Raw genomic sequence first — 13,916 nt, 5'->3', positions numbered from 1 at the left:
TGCAGAAACTAACACCCCACTGTAAAGCAATTATACTCCAATAAAGATGTTAAAAAAAAAAGTACATTTGGTTTTCTAAAAAGGAAAATGTACATTCTTGCCCTGGTGTAAATTTTATTGGCATTTATAACAAATGGCTAATACTTTCAGCACAGATTCTCATAGCTTGTTAACATTACACCAAACTTATAGAAAGTAATAACAATGAACATATAGCACCATTTCCCCTTGAAAGTTCTAACTTTAAAAATAAAGCCGCAAATGATAAGTCTGAATTAATGCATCTTCCAAAATTTAGCAGAATAAATGGCTCAGAACTAAGCAAATTAACTAGCAACATTGCATAGGACAGAGAACTTCCCTGTACGGAAACCAATCTATGGATTGTTTCTTATCCCCTGAAGACTAAGCTGAGAGGTACTAGTGATAGCAAATGATGCACATATTTTTTTCAGAATAAAAACATCCAACTATATAAATAGTTCACCATTACCTCTGTGGCAGGGCAAAGTGCCATATTAAATTCAAAAAGAACAGATTTACTTGTCTGAATACCTACAGGTATAGAATAATATATAAATATGGTATAGTATCTGTATGAAGAATAAACACAGACAATAAAATATAGATATCTAAAAAATTTGGGCACAGGTGTCCTCATATAGAGATATGAGAAATGAATGCCTAGTTAAATGTCTAAGCTTAGAGAAAGTATGTAAAGTTTTGAAATAATAGGTATTTCACTGAAAACTTTTAATCAGACTCCATCCAAACCACCCTTGTAGTATAATATCTCCTGCATAAAACAACCATTCTCTCTTACAATTGTTCGAAATTTATCAAAAACTGATTAGAACACTTTATGAAAGTTTGTAAGCTTGTTTTTTTCTTTAAATATGAACGAACACAACATACCGAGAAATCATAACGCAAGGAGAATAACTTATATGGCTATTCCCTTTCCAGAAACTGGTAGAACACAAACAGAACATTGCAGTAACAGACATAAAATATTTGAAAACGAGATGCTATCTACAGTTGCATCTTTAAATTCTTTTCTAAGGAAAACTTCTCATGGATTTCGTTAGAGAGCCTGTCAGTCCCTGATACTTTCCCCTTTGGGATGTAGCTGTTTTGGTTTTATATATAAACATTAATCAAAATCAACGGTGTTTCTCTGTTTCCTGCATTAAGTATATGTGTAAGCTGTACAATTAAATAATAAACTGTCAAGTGTAAAATAATAAAAAGACATAAAGGACTGCCAAGTTGAATATGCTAATACTAACATGTTAATGTGTTTTAAAGAAGTAGACTGGACTTGTAATGTAGTTCTGCAATTCTGGATATAACGTAGTTTTAGAGGAACTGTCTACAAAACAAAAACTGCTACGAGAATAAAAATACTTTTAAATTAAAAAGTTATCAAGACAATTGAAAATTATGTCTAATCTAAACTTACACATTTTTTTTCAATTGTATTTTCCTTCTTTAAGTTTTTCAATATAGTAACATAACTTTAAGGCTGGCCCCAACTTCAGCCCCATATACTTCATCATCACATCACTTTTGAGTAGTAGCAGAGCCTTCCCATCGATCTCCTACAGAGAGAAAGAAATTATAATTACTAATACTGATTTCATGTTTTGTCACGTTACGTACATATAAGGACATGTAAAATAGGGAGCGGCTGTACATTCTCAATATATATTCTCTGAATATGCATTTATTTCCTGAAAACTATTAAAAATATAACTTATATGTGAAGCATCATTTGAAAATTTCTAAATTCACTTCAAATTTTAAGAAAAAGGAAATTTAACCCAGTATCTTTGAAAAATGGCCTTAGCATCAAACTCTGATTTTAAATACTATATGTTGAATAAAATACCACGTATTTATGACAAAGGGTAGAAAACTGTGAACTGTAGAAATGAATTTCAGACAGTCATTAACTTTCTTAGAAAGGCTGGGAATATGAGTATATCAGCATTAATGCAAACTGTAAATGTGCTATACAGTGTTGTCCTTATGTTGAAAGCTATTCAGTTAGTTGTGTGAAGCTAGTTAGATACGAAAACTTATTACAGATCTTCTTACAATGTCAAAAAGGATACATAGATATTTGGTCATGAATTTGATTTGTTAGAAAAGACTATAAACATTATTTAACAGACACAAGGCATCCTCCTAAAATTCTTCATTTCCTTAATTAAGCAGTTCATGTCGTGGAAGCATATTATTTGGTTTTCATGAGTTCCTATTTAAAATAAAGCTGCACTTAATCTTTTACAGTTACTGAATTCATCGGGCATCATAACAAGGAGGACACCCTGTCACAGCTGTGGTCACCCCTCCTACTCACGGTCCTGGGGCCGAGCAGGGAGCAGGTGGGGAGGAGGATCCTTGTAGCTGTTGTTAGAAAGGAGAAGACACCTGCGAGTGGCCATGCCGAATCATCTTCTCTTGAGAACTCAAAGACTTGTAGTATTTTAGGTACTCGGGTACCCATTTAAAGCACAGATCCAGCCTCCACCCTTCAAGGCTCTAACTTTGGGCAAAGTAAACTTTCTCGCATATGGAAAAATCAGTTGATAGGGTTCCCCCACCATCCACACTAATCAGTATCCAACTGAAGGGCCTGCACAGAGGTCATTCAAAGTCATTACGGCAGGAAAACCGGATCAAAAGATACATTACATGTTTCATGAAGAGGTCGGCGACGGGGCCTGATATCTGAGGATCTTTATGTTTCATAAACTGCATCACTTCATCCACAGACCAGGTTGAAGGGTCCTTAGAGAAGCCTTGTTTCAGGACACTGGGGTCAGGTACAGCTATATAACTCGGAGCTTCAATGGGGGGAAAAAAGACAAATCATACTTGACCTGATCATTATCCTGAAAGAAGAGATGTTAGGTAGGGAGGAATTGTCTCATTCCTGGAACCTTCTGTGAAGTACCCCGGCATGGACCCAAGGACTCCAAGGTAAAATCCAGGGAAAGCCTAGATAAAGATGACCTGAGGATGGCTACTCAAGAATGTCCCACCTGACCTCCCCCAAACAACAAAAGCAGCTTCGGAAGACACCTTACAGTTCCAAAGATCGTAAAAGAGACTGAGCAATCCGAGGCCACTTTGGCCACAGGAAAATACAGCAAAAGACCTGTTACTTGGGTTAAATTAGGCTAATCTAAGCTAACTTGTTGCTTTCTTACTTTAAATATTTCAAAGAATTTCTCTCAATCTTTCTCCTCTTGATATCTCCAGATTAGGTTTATTTTACTAGCTAATTGCAATGGAAATCCCCAGAATTTACAGTTTGATAACTGCTTACATTTATTCACTTTAATGTATTCAATATGGATGGTTTTTAGCATCACTTTATTCCTTAAATTCCTGTTTCTCAAGCCTTACATGCTTATCTGAATTTTGAAGAAAACAAGATTATTTTGTGCTTAGCTAGGTCAGAAGTAACTTTAACATTATACTGAATGCCTCTTTCAAGTTTCACTGCATAGTAATAGATATTTTGGTTGAAGGTTTATATGTTTAAAGAAGAAGTAACTAAGACATGAAACAATTTAAGTGCCCATACCTCAAAAAGTTATAGCTGTGCTGTTCACTACGTTGTATTGAAATTTCTTTGTGCCCAGACAGGTATTCATTTACTCAACCAGAGCGCTTGACTCTCTAAAGTTAGTGTATGATAAGAGAAGTGGGGTTTGTAATTTGCTAGGAGGATTTGTTTCTCTAAACAAGGACCGTCAATACAAATTTAATATTTTTGTATGTGTGAATTAGCCAAAAGTGCACCTTTTCTTTCCTATCCTCTGGGCTCTGGCCATTTTATGGGTATTTGGAGTATTCACCCAGGGAAAGGGCAAAGAAAAACAGAAGATAAAAGAACTCACAATGGGAAATTTTATTTATTTTCTTTTTAAATAGCATAACTTTGGTATGAAATAAAAACTCTTTAGTAAAATCTATCCTACTTTCTACTTGTCAGAGATAAAAATGTTGGTCTACCAAGAAATGCTGCTGGGCTGTATCAACCCAAGTAAAAACGATGATGGTATAGACCGTGCCATGCCTAAGGCATTCTAACAATCCAGACAGAAAAGTCTTCTCCTTTAACTCAAAACAGACTCAATTTTATACTTAAAAAATTACTGGTGGGGCTTCCCTGGTGGCGCAGGGGACACGGGTTCGTGTCCCGGTCCAGGAAGATTCCACATGCCGCGGAGCGGCTAGGCCCTGTGAGCCATGGCCGCTGAGCTTGCGCGTCTGGAGCCTGTGCTCCGCGACGGGAGAGGCCACAACAGTGAGAGGCGCGCGTACCGCAAAAAAAAAAAAAAAAAAAAAAAAAAATACTGGCAAGGCTAACCATACCTCTAAATTAACTTATATTTATGTGGGATTTTTGGTTTCTGTCATCAGAATCTGGTATAGTTATGTTTTGAATAACATATAACTACTTTTACTACAAATAAACTATATGTAAAGAAATGATTTCTGGTATAAAACTATAATTTTATATTAAAAATAAAACAGGGGCTTCCCTGGTGGCGCAGTGGTTAAGAATCCACCTGTCAATGCAGGGGACATGGGCTTGAGCCCTGGTCCAGGAAGATCCCCCATGCCCTGGAGCAGCTAAGCCCTTGCGCCACAACTACTGAGCCTGCGCTCTAGAGCCTGCGAGCCACAACTACTGAGCCTACATGCCTAGAGCCCATGCTCCGCAACAAGAGAAGCCACCGCAATGAGAAGCCCGCGCACCGCAACAAAGAGCAGCCCCCGCTCGCCGCAACCAGAGAAAGCCCGCGTGCAGCAACGAAGAACCAACACAGCTAAAAATAAAATAAATTTTAAAATTTTTAAAAATAAAAAACAACTGTGAGCTCATCTATTTCTAATCTATCATGGAAAATAATTTAATTGGGCCCACATCTTCAAAATAATCAGAGAAGGTTATGAACATTATATTAGTGTTATTCAAATAATTACATGAAATAAATAATTATGTGAAAAATAATCCAAGTCCAGTCATGCTCTTCTCCTTAATGGCTCTGTCTTATATACACTAGGAGACCAGAAGGCCTGTCTTCATGAACTCATATATTGTGAAAGTATCTAAAAATTCAGGGTACGTTACCCCTTTATAAAACGAACATCTATCTTCAGTCTCTCTACAAAAATCACTCCAAAACCAGAGACAATCTACACGGAGTAGGAGATGGGGGTGACGATATTAAATGTATCACAGCATGTGTACAGTGCAGTTGCCCATAGATAATATCCATTATGAAAGGCAGGGGAGTTAGTTGATTCCTACTTCCTTTTCGCCTCAACCTTGCCTAGATGCCTATCTGGTGACAAAAGACAAAACACTTATTCCTCTCACCACAGCACCCTTAACCCTTAAAAGGATACAGGATAGTAGCTATCTTTGCACATGGAAGGCTGCTCTGGCTCTTTCCAAATGAAGAGTAGGATGCTGTCCTGTTCATACATATCATGTTCTCCTGCGGGGTCGGAGGGAATGACTGGGAGTGTGGAAAATGGGGAAACGCCTGCAGCAACAGAATGCCAGAGCCTAGATCTGGGAACCACACACAGGCGGGGCCAGGAAAGGTCTCAACAGGGACAAGGAAGAGAGTACGTCAGAAAGAAGAGGGAGTGCATCCTTCCAGGCCTCAGAGTCATGTGAGGGTTGTGAGTCCAGGCAGTACCCAAGGAAATGATAAATTACAATGGATGGAAAAGCACTAAACTGAGAAGTCTCCATCAGAAACATGGCTGGTGATCCAGATTCCCAGAAATAGTTCTGCAATGCCATGAGGATTAGAGCATGTGTAGCAGCTTGGCCCTGAAAATGAGGTGAAGGGGAGGACTCGACCTCCTCACTTTTGGCACTTTCTCCAATGCGATAAACTCTCAGGGGATGTTGTGGGGCATGGAAACCTTAAGGGGAAAGACAAACACACTGGCTGAGAATCACTGTTTTTGAATATACCTTCACTTTTCCTCTGCATCTGGAATGTAACTTCATGGTGACTACTCTTGGGAGGTGATTTGGTCCCCACCAGTGTTGAACTCGAGGTGCATGGCACACTTTGAGAAACACTCCTGGAGACTGGAGTATGAGTGCTTATAGGACTTGTGCTGGCAGGATTCAAAGGACTTGCTGGATTTAGTGGTGAGTTTTTGGACTCTTCAGAAAGCATTTCCCCTTTGGGCATGCCATCTCCCTCAGAAGATAATACTTCTTCTACAAGAAAAAAAAGACAAAGGCAATAAGAAAAAAGACAAAGGCAATTATCTTCAACAGACGTACAGCTCGAATACTATTAAAAGGTCAAAAATCCCCTAACTGCCAACAACAGTTCACTTAAGCCACGCTATACTGAACCACAAACCTCTAACACAAAGCGCATGGCCATCCCCTTCTTGGTGTTTATAGTAATGGACACTGTCCTGAAATCCAAATTGATTCTAATGATATCACCTATTTTTCTCATGGCAACTAACCCTCGCCAGTCTTGCCACCAAGACTATGAACACCTCACTAAAGCATTTCTTTTTAGGAATGCAGTTCTTTACAACTCTTTGTTACAATATGATCACAGAGTTGGTTTCTAACATTTGCTTACTCCTTGGGCACTTAAAACTTTCACTGGAGAAATGTACTAGGTTTTTCTATTCCTCTTTCTATCAGCTTTTAGCAACACAAAGCTGAATGGAAAACACGGCTATAACTGTTTTTCTTTAATCTAAGGAGAAATGACAACTGTGCACTTCTGAAGGGAATGAAGAGCTCAACAAAGCTGCCCAAGTAGTAGCCTAACTGCCAAACTGATTTGGGGGAATATACTCCCCTACTTCCAGCATCAACACTCAAGAGCATATAAGTGATAGAAGAGTGACTTTTCTCCCCAGTCTTGCAACATGTAAATACTATTTACCTTCAGAGGCATGCACTTTTGTTTTGGGGGACTTAGGAGAGAGAGAAGCAACATAAGGCAGAGGTTCCTGAGAAGGTCGTTTGGTGCTTTTCTTTTCTGTTGTATCTTCTTTTACTGTTTTCAAAAACAGAAATGTCTGTTATAGCTAATTAATATACTCAAGCGTTTTCATATCATCAGCATAAAACACTTTTGTTTCTAAATCATTTGCCTACTATAACTTCATCAATAATTTATCAATTATTTATGAACAAGATGTGTTCATTTCATCCTATTAAACATTTCAGTGATATTATATTCAAGGGTTAAAGGCATTATGTCTAGGCTTCCTTTATTCTAGGGTCATCACATCTTTCTAACTCTCTCAGGCCAACAGTGAGGCAACCAATTGTAATGTGTCTAAAAAGACCTGGGAAGATTGCTCCCATGAGCAAGAAAAGTTAAGAATTCAGAGAAGTTAAAGAGAAGATAGGGTACAATGAACACTCCATTTTATAGGCGACAATCCTGGCCAAGGGGTACCCTTACAACAATTCTACTGGTTACTTATCATTCGACCAAATGCATTTCTTCCTAAAGGACCACACTTTAAGGCAAAATCCTGAAAATAAAGGCATTTCAATTTATTAATTACACTACATTAGACTACGTTACACTACATTATCGATCAATATTTTGATTTAATCTCCAACTAAAAGGAAAAATAAAGTGCAATAGAAATCTATAAAGTAGGATAACAGACCTCCAGAGTGAAGAAAGACTGCAATGAGAAAGTACCAAAGTCAAACTTGATCTAGTTCAAAATGGCTGGGGGCCAGCATGCCTCTCAAAATCGTCTGATGAGCAATCTTTAGCCATCCAGTTACTGACTGATTACTAATGAGTCTAAGAGAGCTCTCACCATTTGATTTTATTTTTAATCATCAACTACAAAACTAACAGGCAAAACATACTTCAGTGAATGAGAGATATTTCTACAATTAGGACAGTTAAATTCTAAGAAGAGAAATAATTGACTTTTTTCATACCCATTTAATGATACAGAAAATTGGAGTACTAAAATATACAGTTTCTATAGTTTTCTATAGATATTTACCTCAGAATCATAGGAAGATCAGAAAAAGTCTTTACTTATCTTTTACTTATAATATTATAATACATTCTTTATGAAAAGTTTATGAAGCTGGTATATGGTCTACTGTCTGGGGTTGATACAAACATAAAATTGATTCTTGACTTCTGCTTCTGGGTATCGTAGTGAGCTCAGGCATGAAATTGTTCCTGCAGAGATAACTACAAAAAGCCAGATAATTCACAAAGTACTTCAGAAGTCATCATAGAGAAGCACTTCCAGGATGACTGATGAAGGACTTCAGAAAATCCACTCCTTCATAAAAATAATGACAGCACTGGCAAAATTAGCTTTTTCAAAATTCTGGACGTCAACTAAAGGAGTACAACAACCCAAAAAGCAGTTATTCAAGAAAAATGGCCGAATCTCAGAAAGAACAACAAATTCTGTGGCATTTTAGCTTCCCTAATACAATCCCATTCACCCCAGTTTTGCAGCAGCCTTGCAAACCAACAGCTTCGCAACTACAGTAGCTGTGAAAGCCAGCAGCCAGCCTAGCACTGAAGGGGGCACAAAGGATTTGGAACTCTCCAAAAGCTCCACCCACAGACAACTGTCACTATTTGATCAATCTTGCAGCCCACTGAAGACCTCTGATCTCTGGGCTTGTTTTATTTGACCTAAATCAGAGCCTGCTCTGTGTGAACAGCCCTATCCAAAGCACTGGTAAAAAAACAAACCAAAACAAAACCAAAAAGCCCACAACAATGGCAACTGCTTAACACTGCAGCTTCCAGAGGTAGTATTACCAGTTGGGGCTGACAAGAAGCTGACCAAGAAGCTTAAAAGGAAAAACTGAGAATGAGATGTCCATTAGGGGACTCTGAAAAGCACTGAGATACTCCTGGGAATCTAGAAGGCCATATGTATGTACATGGTTGTATGAATGCTCAGGAAAGACTTTAGAAGGCCCCATTCTGTCATTTTTTGCTGACCCTGAAGCTCTGCACAAAGCAGATTTGTAAACTGCCTCCTGGAATGTTCAAGGTAAGTCCCAACACACACTAAGAACCCCTTGGCAAAGGCTGGGAGACATACTGGTTCCAGGCACTTAAGAAAATCCCTGTCCAATCATTAGCTGACCACTAAGCTAAGTGAACAGACTTCAGTAGCCACATATAATAAAATTAGACCTGGAAAAGTCACTAAGTTAGCCCAGGAGAGTCACTAAAAATCCAAACAGCACCAGCAACAACAACAGAGCCCAGGAAGGGGGAGGGAACCTCATTTTCAGAGTTGCTGCATTATATTACTTTTAAATTTCAATTAAAAAATTAGGAGACATGCAAGGAAGAGGAAAGTATGACCCATACACAGGGGGGAAAGAAGTCAACAGAAACTGCCTCTGAGCAAGCCCAGATACTGGACTTACTAAGCAAAGGAATCAAGTCAGTTATTTTATATATGTTTAAAGAACTGAAAAAAAAAGCATGTCTAAAGAACTAAAGGAAAGTATAAGAACAATGTCTCACACTATCGATAAACCGATAAAAATTATAAAAAGAACCAAATAGAAATTCAGGACTTGAAAAGTATAATAAATGAAATTAAAAAAAAAAAAAAAAAAAAACCCTAGAGGGGCTCAACAGCGGATGTGAATTAGCAGAAGAAAGAATCACCAAATTTTTTAAAAGGTCCATTGAGATTATATAGTCTGAGGAACAGAAAAAAGAGAGAGAGAGAGAGAGAGAGAGAGAGAAAATGAACAGACTTCAGAGACCTGTGGGACACCATCAAGCATGCCACAATAAACGTAATGGGAGAGTCCTGGAAGGAGAGGACAGAGAGAGTAAGGAGCAAAAACACTATTTGAAGAAATAATGTCTAAAAGCTTCCCAACTTTAATGCAAAACATTAATCTGCATAATCCAAAAAGCACAAGAATCTCCAATTATGATAAATGCAAAGATACCCACACCTAGAAAAAAACAGTCGAACTACCAAAAGCAAAAGACAAAGAGAATCTTGAAATCAGCAAGAGAAAAGCAAATCATCGCACACAAAGGATCCTCAACAAGATTAGCAACTGACTTCTCATCAGAAACTACAGAGGCTAGAAGGAAGTGGGATGACATATTCAAAGCACTGAAACAAAAAGATGGTCAACCAAGAATTCTATACCTAGCAAAACTAATCTTTAAAAACTGAAGGAGTAAATAGGAAATTCTCCATAAAGAAAAACTGAGAGAATTCCTCACTTGTAGAGAGCTACCCTATAAGAGATACTAGAGAGACTCCTTCAAGTTGAAATGAAAATAGAGAATAACTTAAATCCACATTAAAAAAAATAAACAGTACCAGTAAATATATTGTGTTTATAACTCTTTTCTTCTCCTTTCTCAGTTAAAAGACAACTACATAAAGCAATAATTATAGGGCTTCCCTGGTGGCACAGTGGTTAAGAATCCACCTGCCAATGCAGGGGACACAGGTTCAAACCCTGGTTCAGGAAGATCCCACATGCCACGGAGCAGCTAAGCCTGTGTGCCACAACTACTGAGCCTGTGGTCCAGAGCCCGCAAAGCACAACTATTGAGCCTGTGCTCTAGAGCCCGCAGGCCACAACTACTGGAGCCCGCAAGCCACAACTACTGAAGCCCACGCGCCTAGAGCCCGTGCTCCGCAACAAGAGAAGCCACTGCAATGAGAAGCCCGCGCACCACAACTAAGAGTAGCCCCCGCTCGCCACAACTAGAGAAAGCCCACACGCAGCAACGAAGACCTGACGCAGCCAAACCTAATAAATAAATAAAATAAATAAATTTATTTTTTTTAAAAAAGCAATAATTATAAAACTGTATTTGGGGGCTTCCATGGTGGCGCAGTGGTTGGGAATCCGCCTGCCGATGCAGGGGACACAGGTTCGTGCCCCGGTCCGGGAGGATCCCACATGCCGCGGAGTGGCTGGGCCCGTGACCCATGGCCGCTGGGCCTGCGCGTCCGGAGCCTGTGCTCCACAGCGGGAGAGGCCACGGCAGTGAGAGGCCCGCATACCGCAAAAAAAAAAAAAAAAGAAAAAGAAAAAAAACTGTATTTGGGAGCTTATAATGTATAAGATATAATTTGTATGACAATAATTGCACAAAGAAGTGGGCAGAAAACAAAGCTATGCTGGATCAAAGTTTTGGCATAATATTAAAATTAAGTTGGTATTAATCCAAACTAGATTGTTATAAGTTAAGGTGTTAATTGTAATCCCCAAGGCAACTAACTAAGAAAATAACTCAAAAAATAGTAAAAAGAACAAGGAAAATAAAATGGTACACAAGAAAACACCTACTTAAAACAAAAGTAGGCAGTAATGCAGGAGGAGACTACCCCCCCCAAAAAAAGAGAGACATACAGAATGGTAGATGTAAGTCCTACCTTATCAGTAATTAAATGTACATGAAATAAACACTCCAGTAAAAAAGCAGATTGGTAGAATGGATTTTTTTTTAAAAGTTGTATTACAAACTTACTACACTTTAAACTCAAACACACAAATAGGTTGAAAGTACAAGGATGGGAAAAAATATACCATACAGACAGTACTTAAAAGGGGACTGGCGGGGGGTGCTTCCCTGGTGGCGCAGTGGTTAAGAATCCGCCTGCCAACACACGGGACACGGGTTCGAGCCCTGGTCCGGGAAGATCCCACATGCCGCGGAGCCACTAAGCCCGTGTGCCACAACTACTGAGCCTGCGCTCTAGAGCCCAAGAGCCACAACTGCTGAGCCCGCGTGCTACAATTACTGAAGCCTGCACACCTAGAGCCCGTGCTCCACAACAAGAGAAGCCACCTCAATGAGAAGACTGCACACCACAAGGAAGAGTAGCCCCCGCTCGCTGCAACTAGAGAAAGCGCGCGCGCAGCAACGAAGACCCAATGTAGCCAAAAATAAATAAATAAATAAATAAATAAATAAAATTTTTAAAGGTGACATTTAAAAATAAAACAATAAAAATCAATATCAATTCTGATGATAATAAAAAATGCAGAAATAATGTACAAAAGTAAATGTTGTTATCAAACAAATTAAATTCAAATTGAATCTCACAAAATGTGAAACAGATGACTACAGGTACACTAGATGTGAAATATCAACTTGGTAAACCATTTTAATGAATATGAAAAATAGCACAATAGGCGAAATGTATGGTCTCTAAATGGGCTTTTTTATTTCTTAAAGTTGGTCTGAAAAAGAACATGTTTAGGCTTGAAGTATTAACTCGTAGATCACATTTACATTGCATATCTTGGATTCAGTACATTTATTTGCAATAGACCAAAGTATTAGAATAAAGTAATAGCTAGTATAAGGTGGTGTGACTATGGTACTAAATTAGGAATCACATGGTGTAGGTTCCAATTCAGGCTCTCTAGCTATCCAGAGGTATTAGCTTTGGGCCAGATACATCTACTCTTTTGCCTCTGTTTTCTCATCCATAAAACTTTGGGGTGGGATTTGGAGAGTCCCAACTATTAAGTCCCAAGACTTAATAGTCCTCATGGAAAAGAAATAGAACATTAGAAACTACCTAGTTATCCAAACAAAAGGAAACTGGTTAAATAAATTATGGTATTTTCATATGATGGAATGGTATATTGCCAATGAGAAGCACATTCTCAAAGAACATTTATTAATATTAGAAATGCTTGTGAAATGCTTGCTTCTTAAAGGGGGGTAAGATTCAAAGCAGAAAAATACAGCATAATCTTAACTTTGAGAGCAGAAGGAAACATACCAATGGTTATCTCTCTGTCACTATCTCTGGGTGGCAAAATTATCTTCATTAGACTTCTCTATATTTGTTAAGATTCTCTACAATAAAGCTTAGACTTTATAATCAAAAGAAAATAACAAAGGCAACTGAAATTTTATTTTTAAGACAAGTTTTTGTATATCAACTGATCTTTTAAACTAGTATGAGTAAAGCTACTGACAATTCCACTAAGATTTCTCAGTTAATTTGCAAAATTCTAATTGATTCCTTTAGGTGTATGCATAGCCTTCAGAGGCAATTTTTAACACATTATAATATTTGGAAGTTTTTTGAAGATTATGCTCCCAAGGTGCAAGGAGCTAAGTTGCCATGAACTTACCAGATAAGGCATAGTTCACAATGGTGAGGGCTGAAACCTGCGTCTCACATGACAGCTAGTGCAAAGAATATACACAGCAAAACAGGGCAGATTACAATGGCCAGATCATTCCGATTTTTTTAGCAAAACTGTGCGTCAGTACACTGAACAATTACTTTCTAAATCTTCTGCCCAGGACTCTAAAAAGCAGCCCTTCTACTCTCCTAGGCAAACTTTAGAGACTACAAAGTCGGCCCGTTGGGGGATAATACCACCAAAATGTGCCCCATCGCCCAGCACTTGCTGCAGGCAGGCTTGAAACTGAATCGAGCCCATGCTCTGCTTTATAAAACAATGCGTAGAAAAGTTGCTTGTAAAATCTCTACTTGTAAACATTGAACCAGTTGACCACTTCGTGTCATAAAACCCCAGAGCAGTCCTAATTCGGGGAGAACCGGGTAGAAGAGGGAGGGAAGCGATCCCCAGCAGACTAAACTAGGGTCTTTTCTACCGAACGACCGTGCTCAACCATACTGCCGGTGGGGTGGGTCCTGGAGCTCACACCGAAGGACTCCCCTGCTTTACAGCGGTCCTCACATTTTGCAGTGTTCTGACTCCCGCATCTGCCCTCTTGAAGCAAAGAACAGGCTCTATGCGCGGGAATTTCTCCACACACACACCTTTATTTTCTTTCTCCTCATTTGCATATTTACTATAAAACAACGAGGCTGCCCAATCTGTCTTTGGTCAAACG

General features: G+C 38.7%; 1 protein-coding gene across 1 annotated transcript; it reads right to left on the bottom strand.

Moving 5' to 3' along the window:
- Positions 1-94: 94 nt before the first annotated feature.
- Positions 95-7,080, bottom strand: LOC132481828 (sex comb on midleg-like protein 2). The gene is made up of 3 exons (XM_060086643.1): positions 6,966-7,080; positions 6,017-6,271; positions 95-1,601 (listed from the first exon to the last, which is right to left on the bottom strand). Exons 2-3 carry the CDS (start codon positions 6,240-6,242, stop codon positions 1,564-1,566), a joined length of 264 nt encoding a protein of 87 aa, XP_059942626.1. The 5' UTR covers positions 6,243-6,271; positions 6,966-7,080; the 3' UTR covers positions 95-1,563.
- Positions 7,081-13,916: the final 6,836 nt, after the last annotated feature.

Source organism: Mesoplodon densirostris, chromosome X (assembly GCF_025265405.1).
Source record: "Mesoplodon densirostris isolate mMesDen1 chromosome X, mMesDen1 primary haplotype, whole genome shotgun sequence".
Lineage (NCBI taxonomy): Eukaryota > Metazoa > Chordata > Mammalia > Artiodactyla > Ziphiidae > Mesoplodon > Mesoplodon densirostris.
Note: the sequence above shows the minus strand (reverse complement) of the source record. Positions and strands in the feature narration are given on the sequence as shown.

What these genes read in the sequence shown, in the direction of transcription:
- LOC132481828 (XM_060086643.1), bottom strand. Translation starts at nt 6,242, where the DNA reads ATGCCCAAAGGGGAAATGCTTTCTGAAGAGTCCAAAAACTCACCACTA. An exon ending in GATGCAGAGGAAAAGTGAAG is followed by an intron (nt 1,602 to 6,016) that starts GTATATTCAAAA and finishes TTCTCTCTGTAG; the next exon opens with GAGATCGATGGGAAGGCTCT.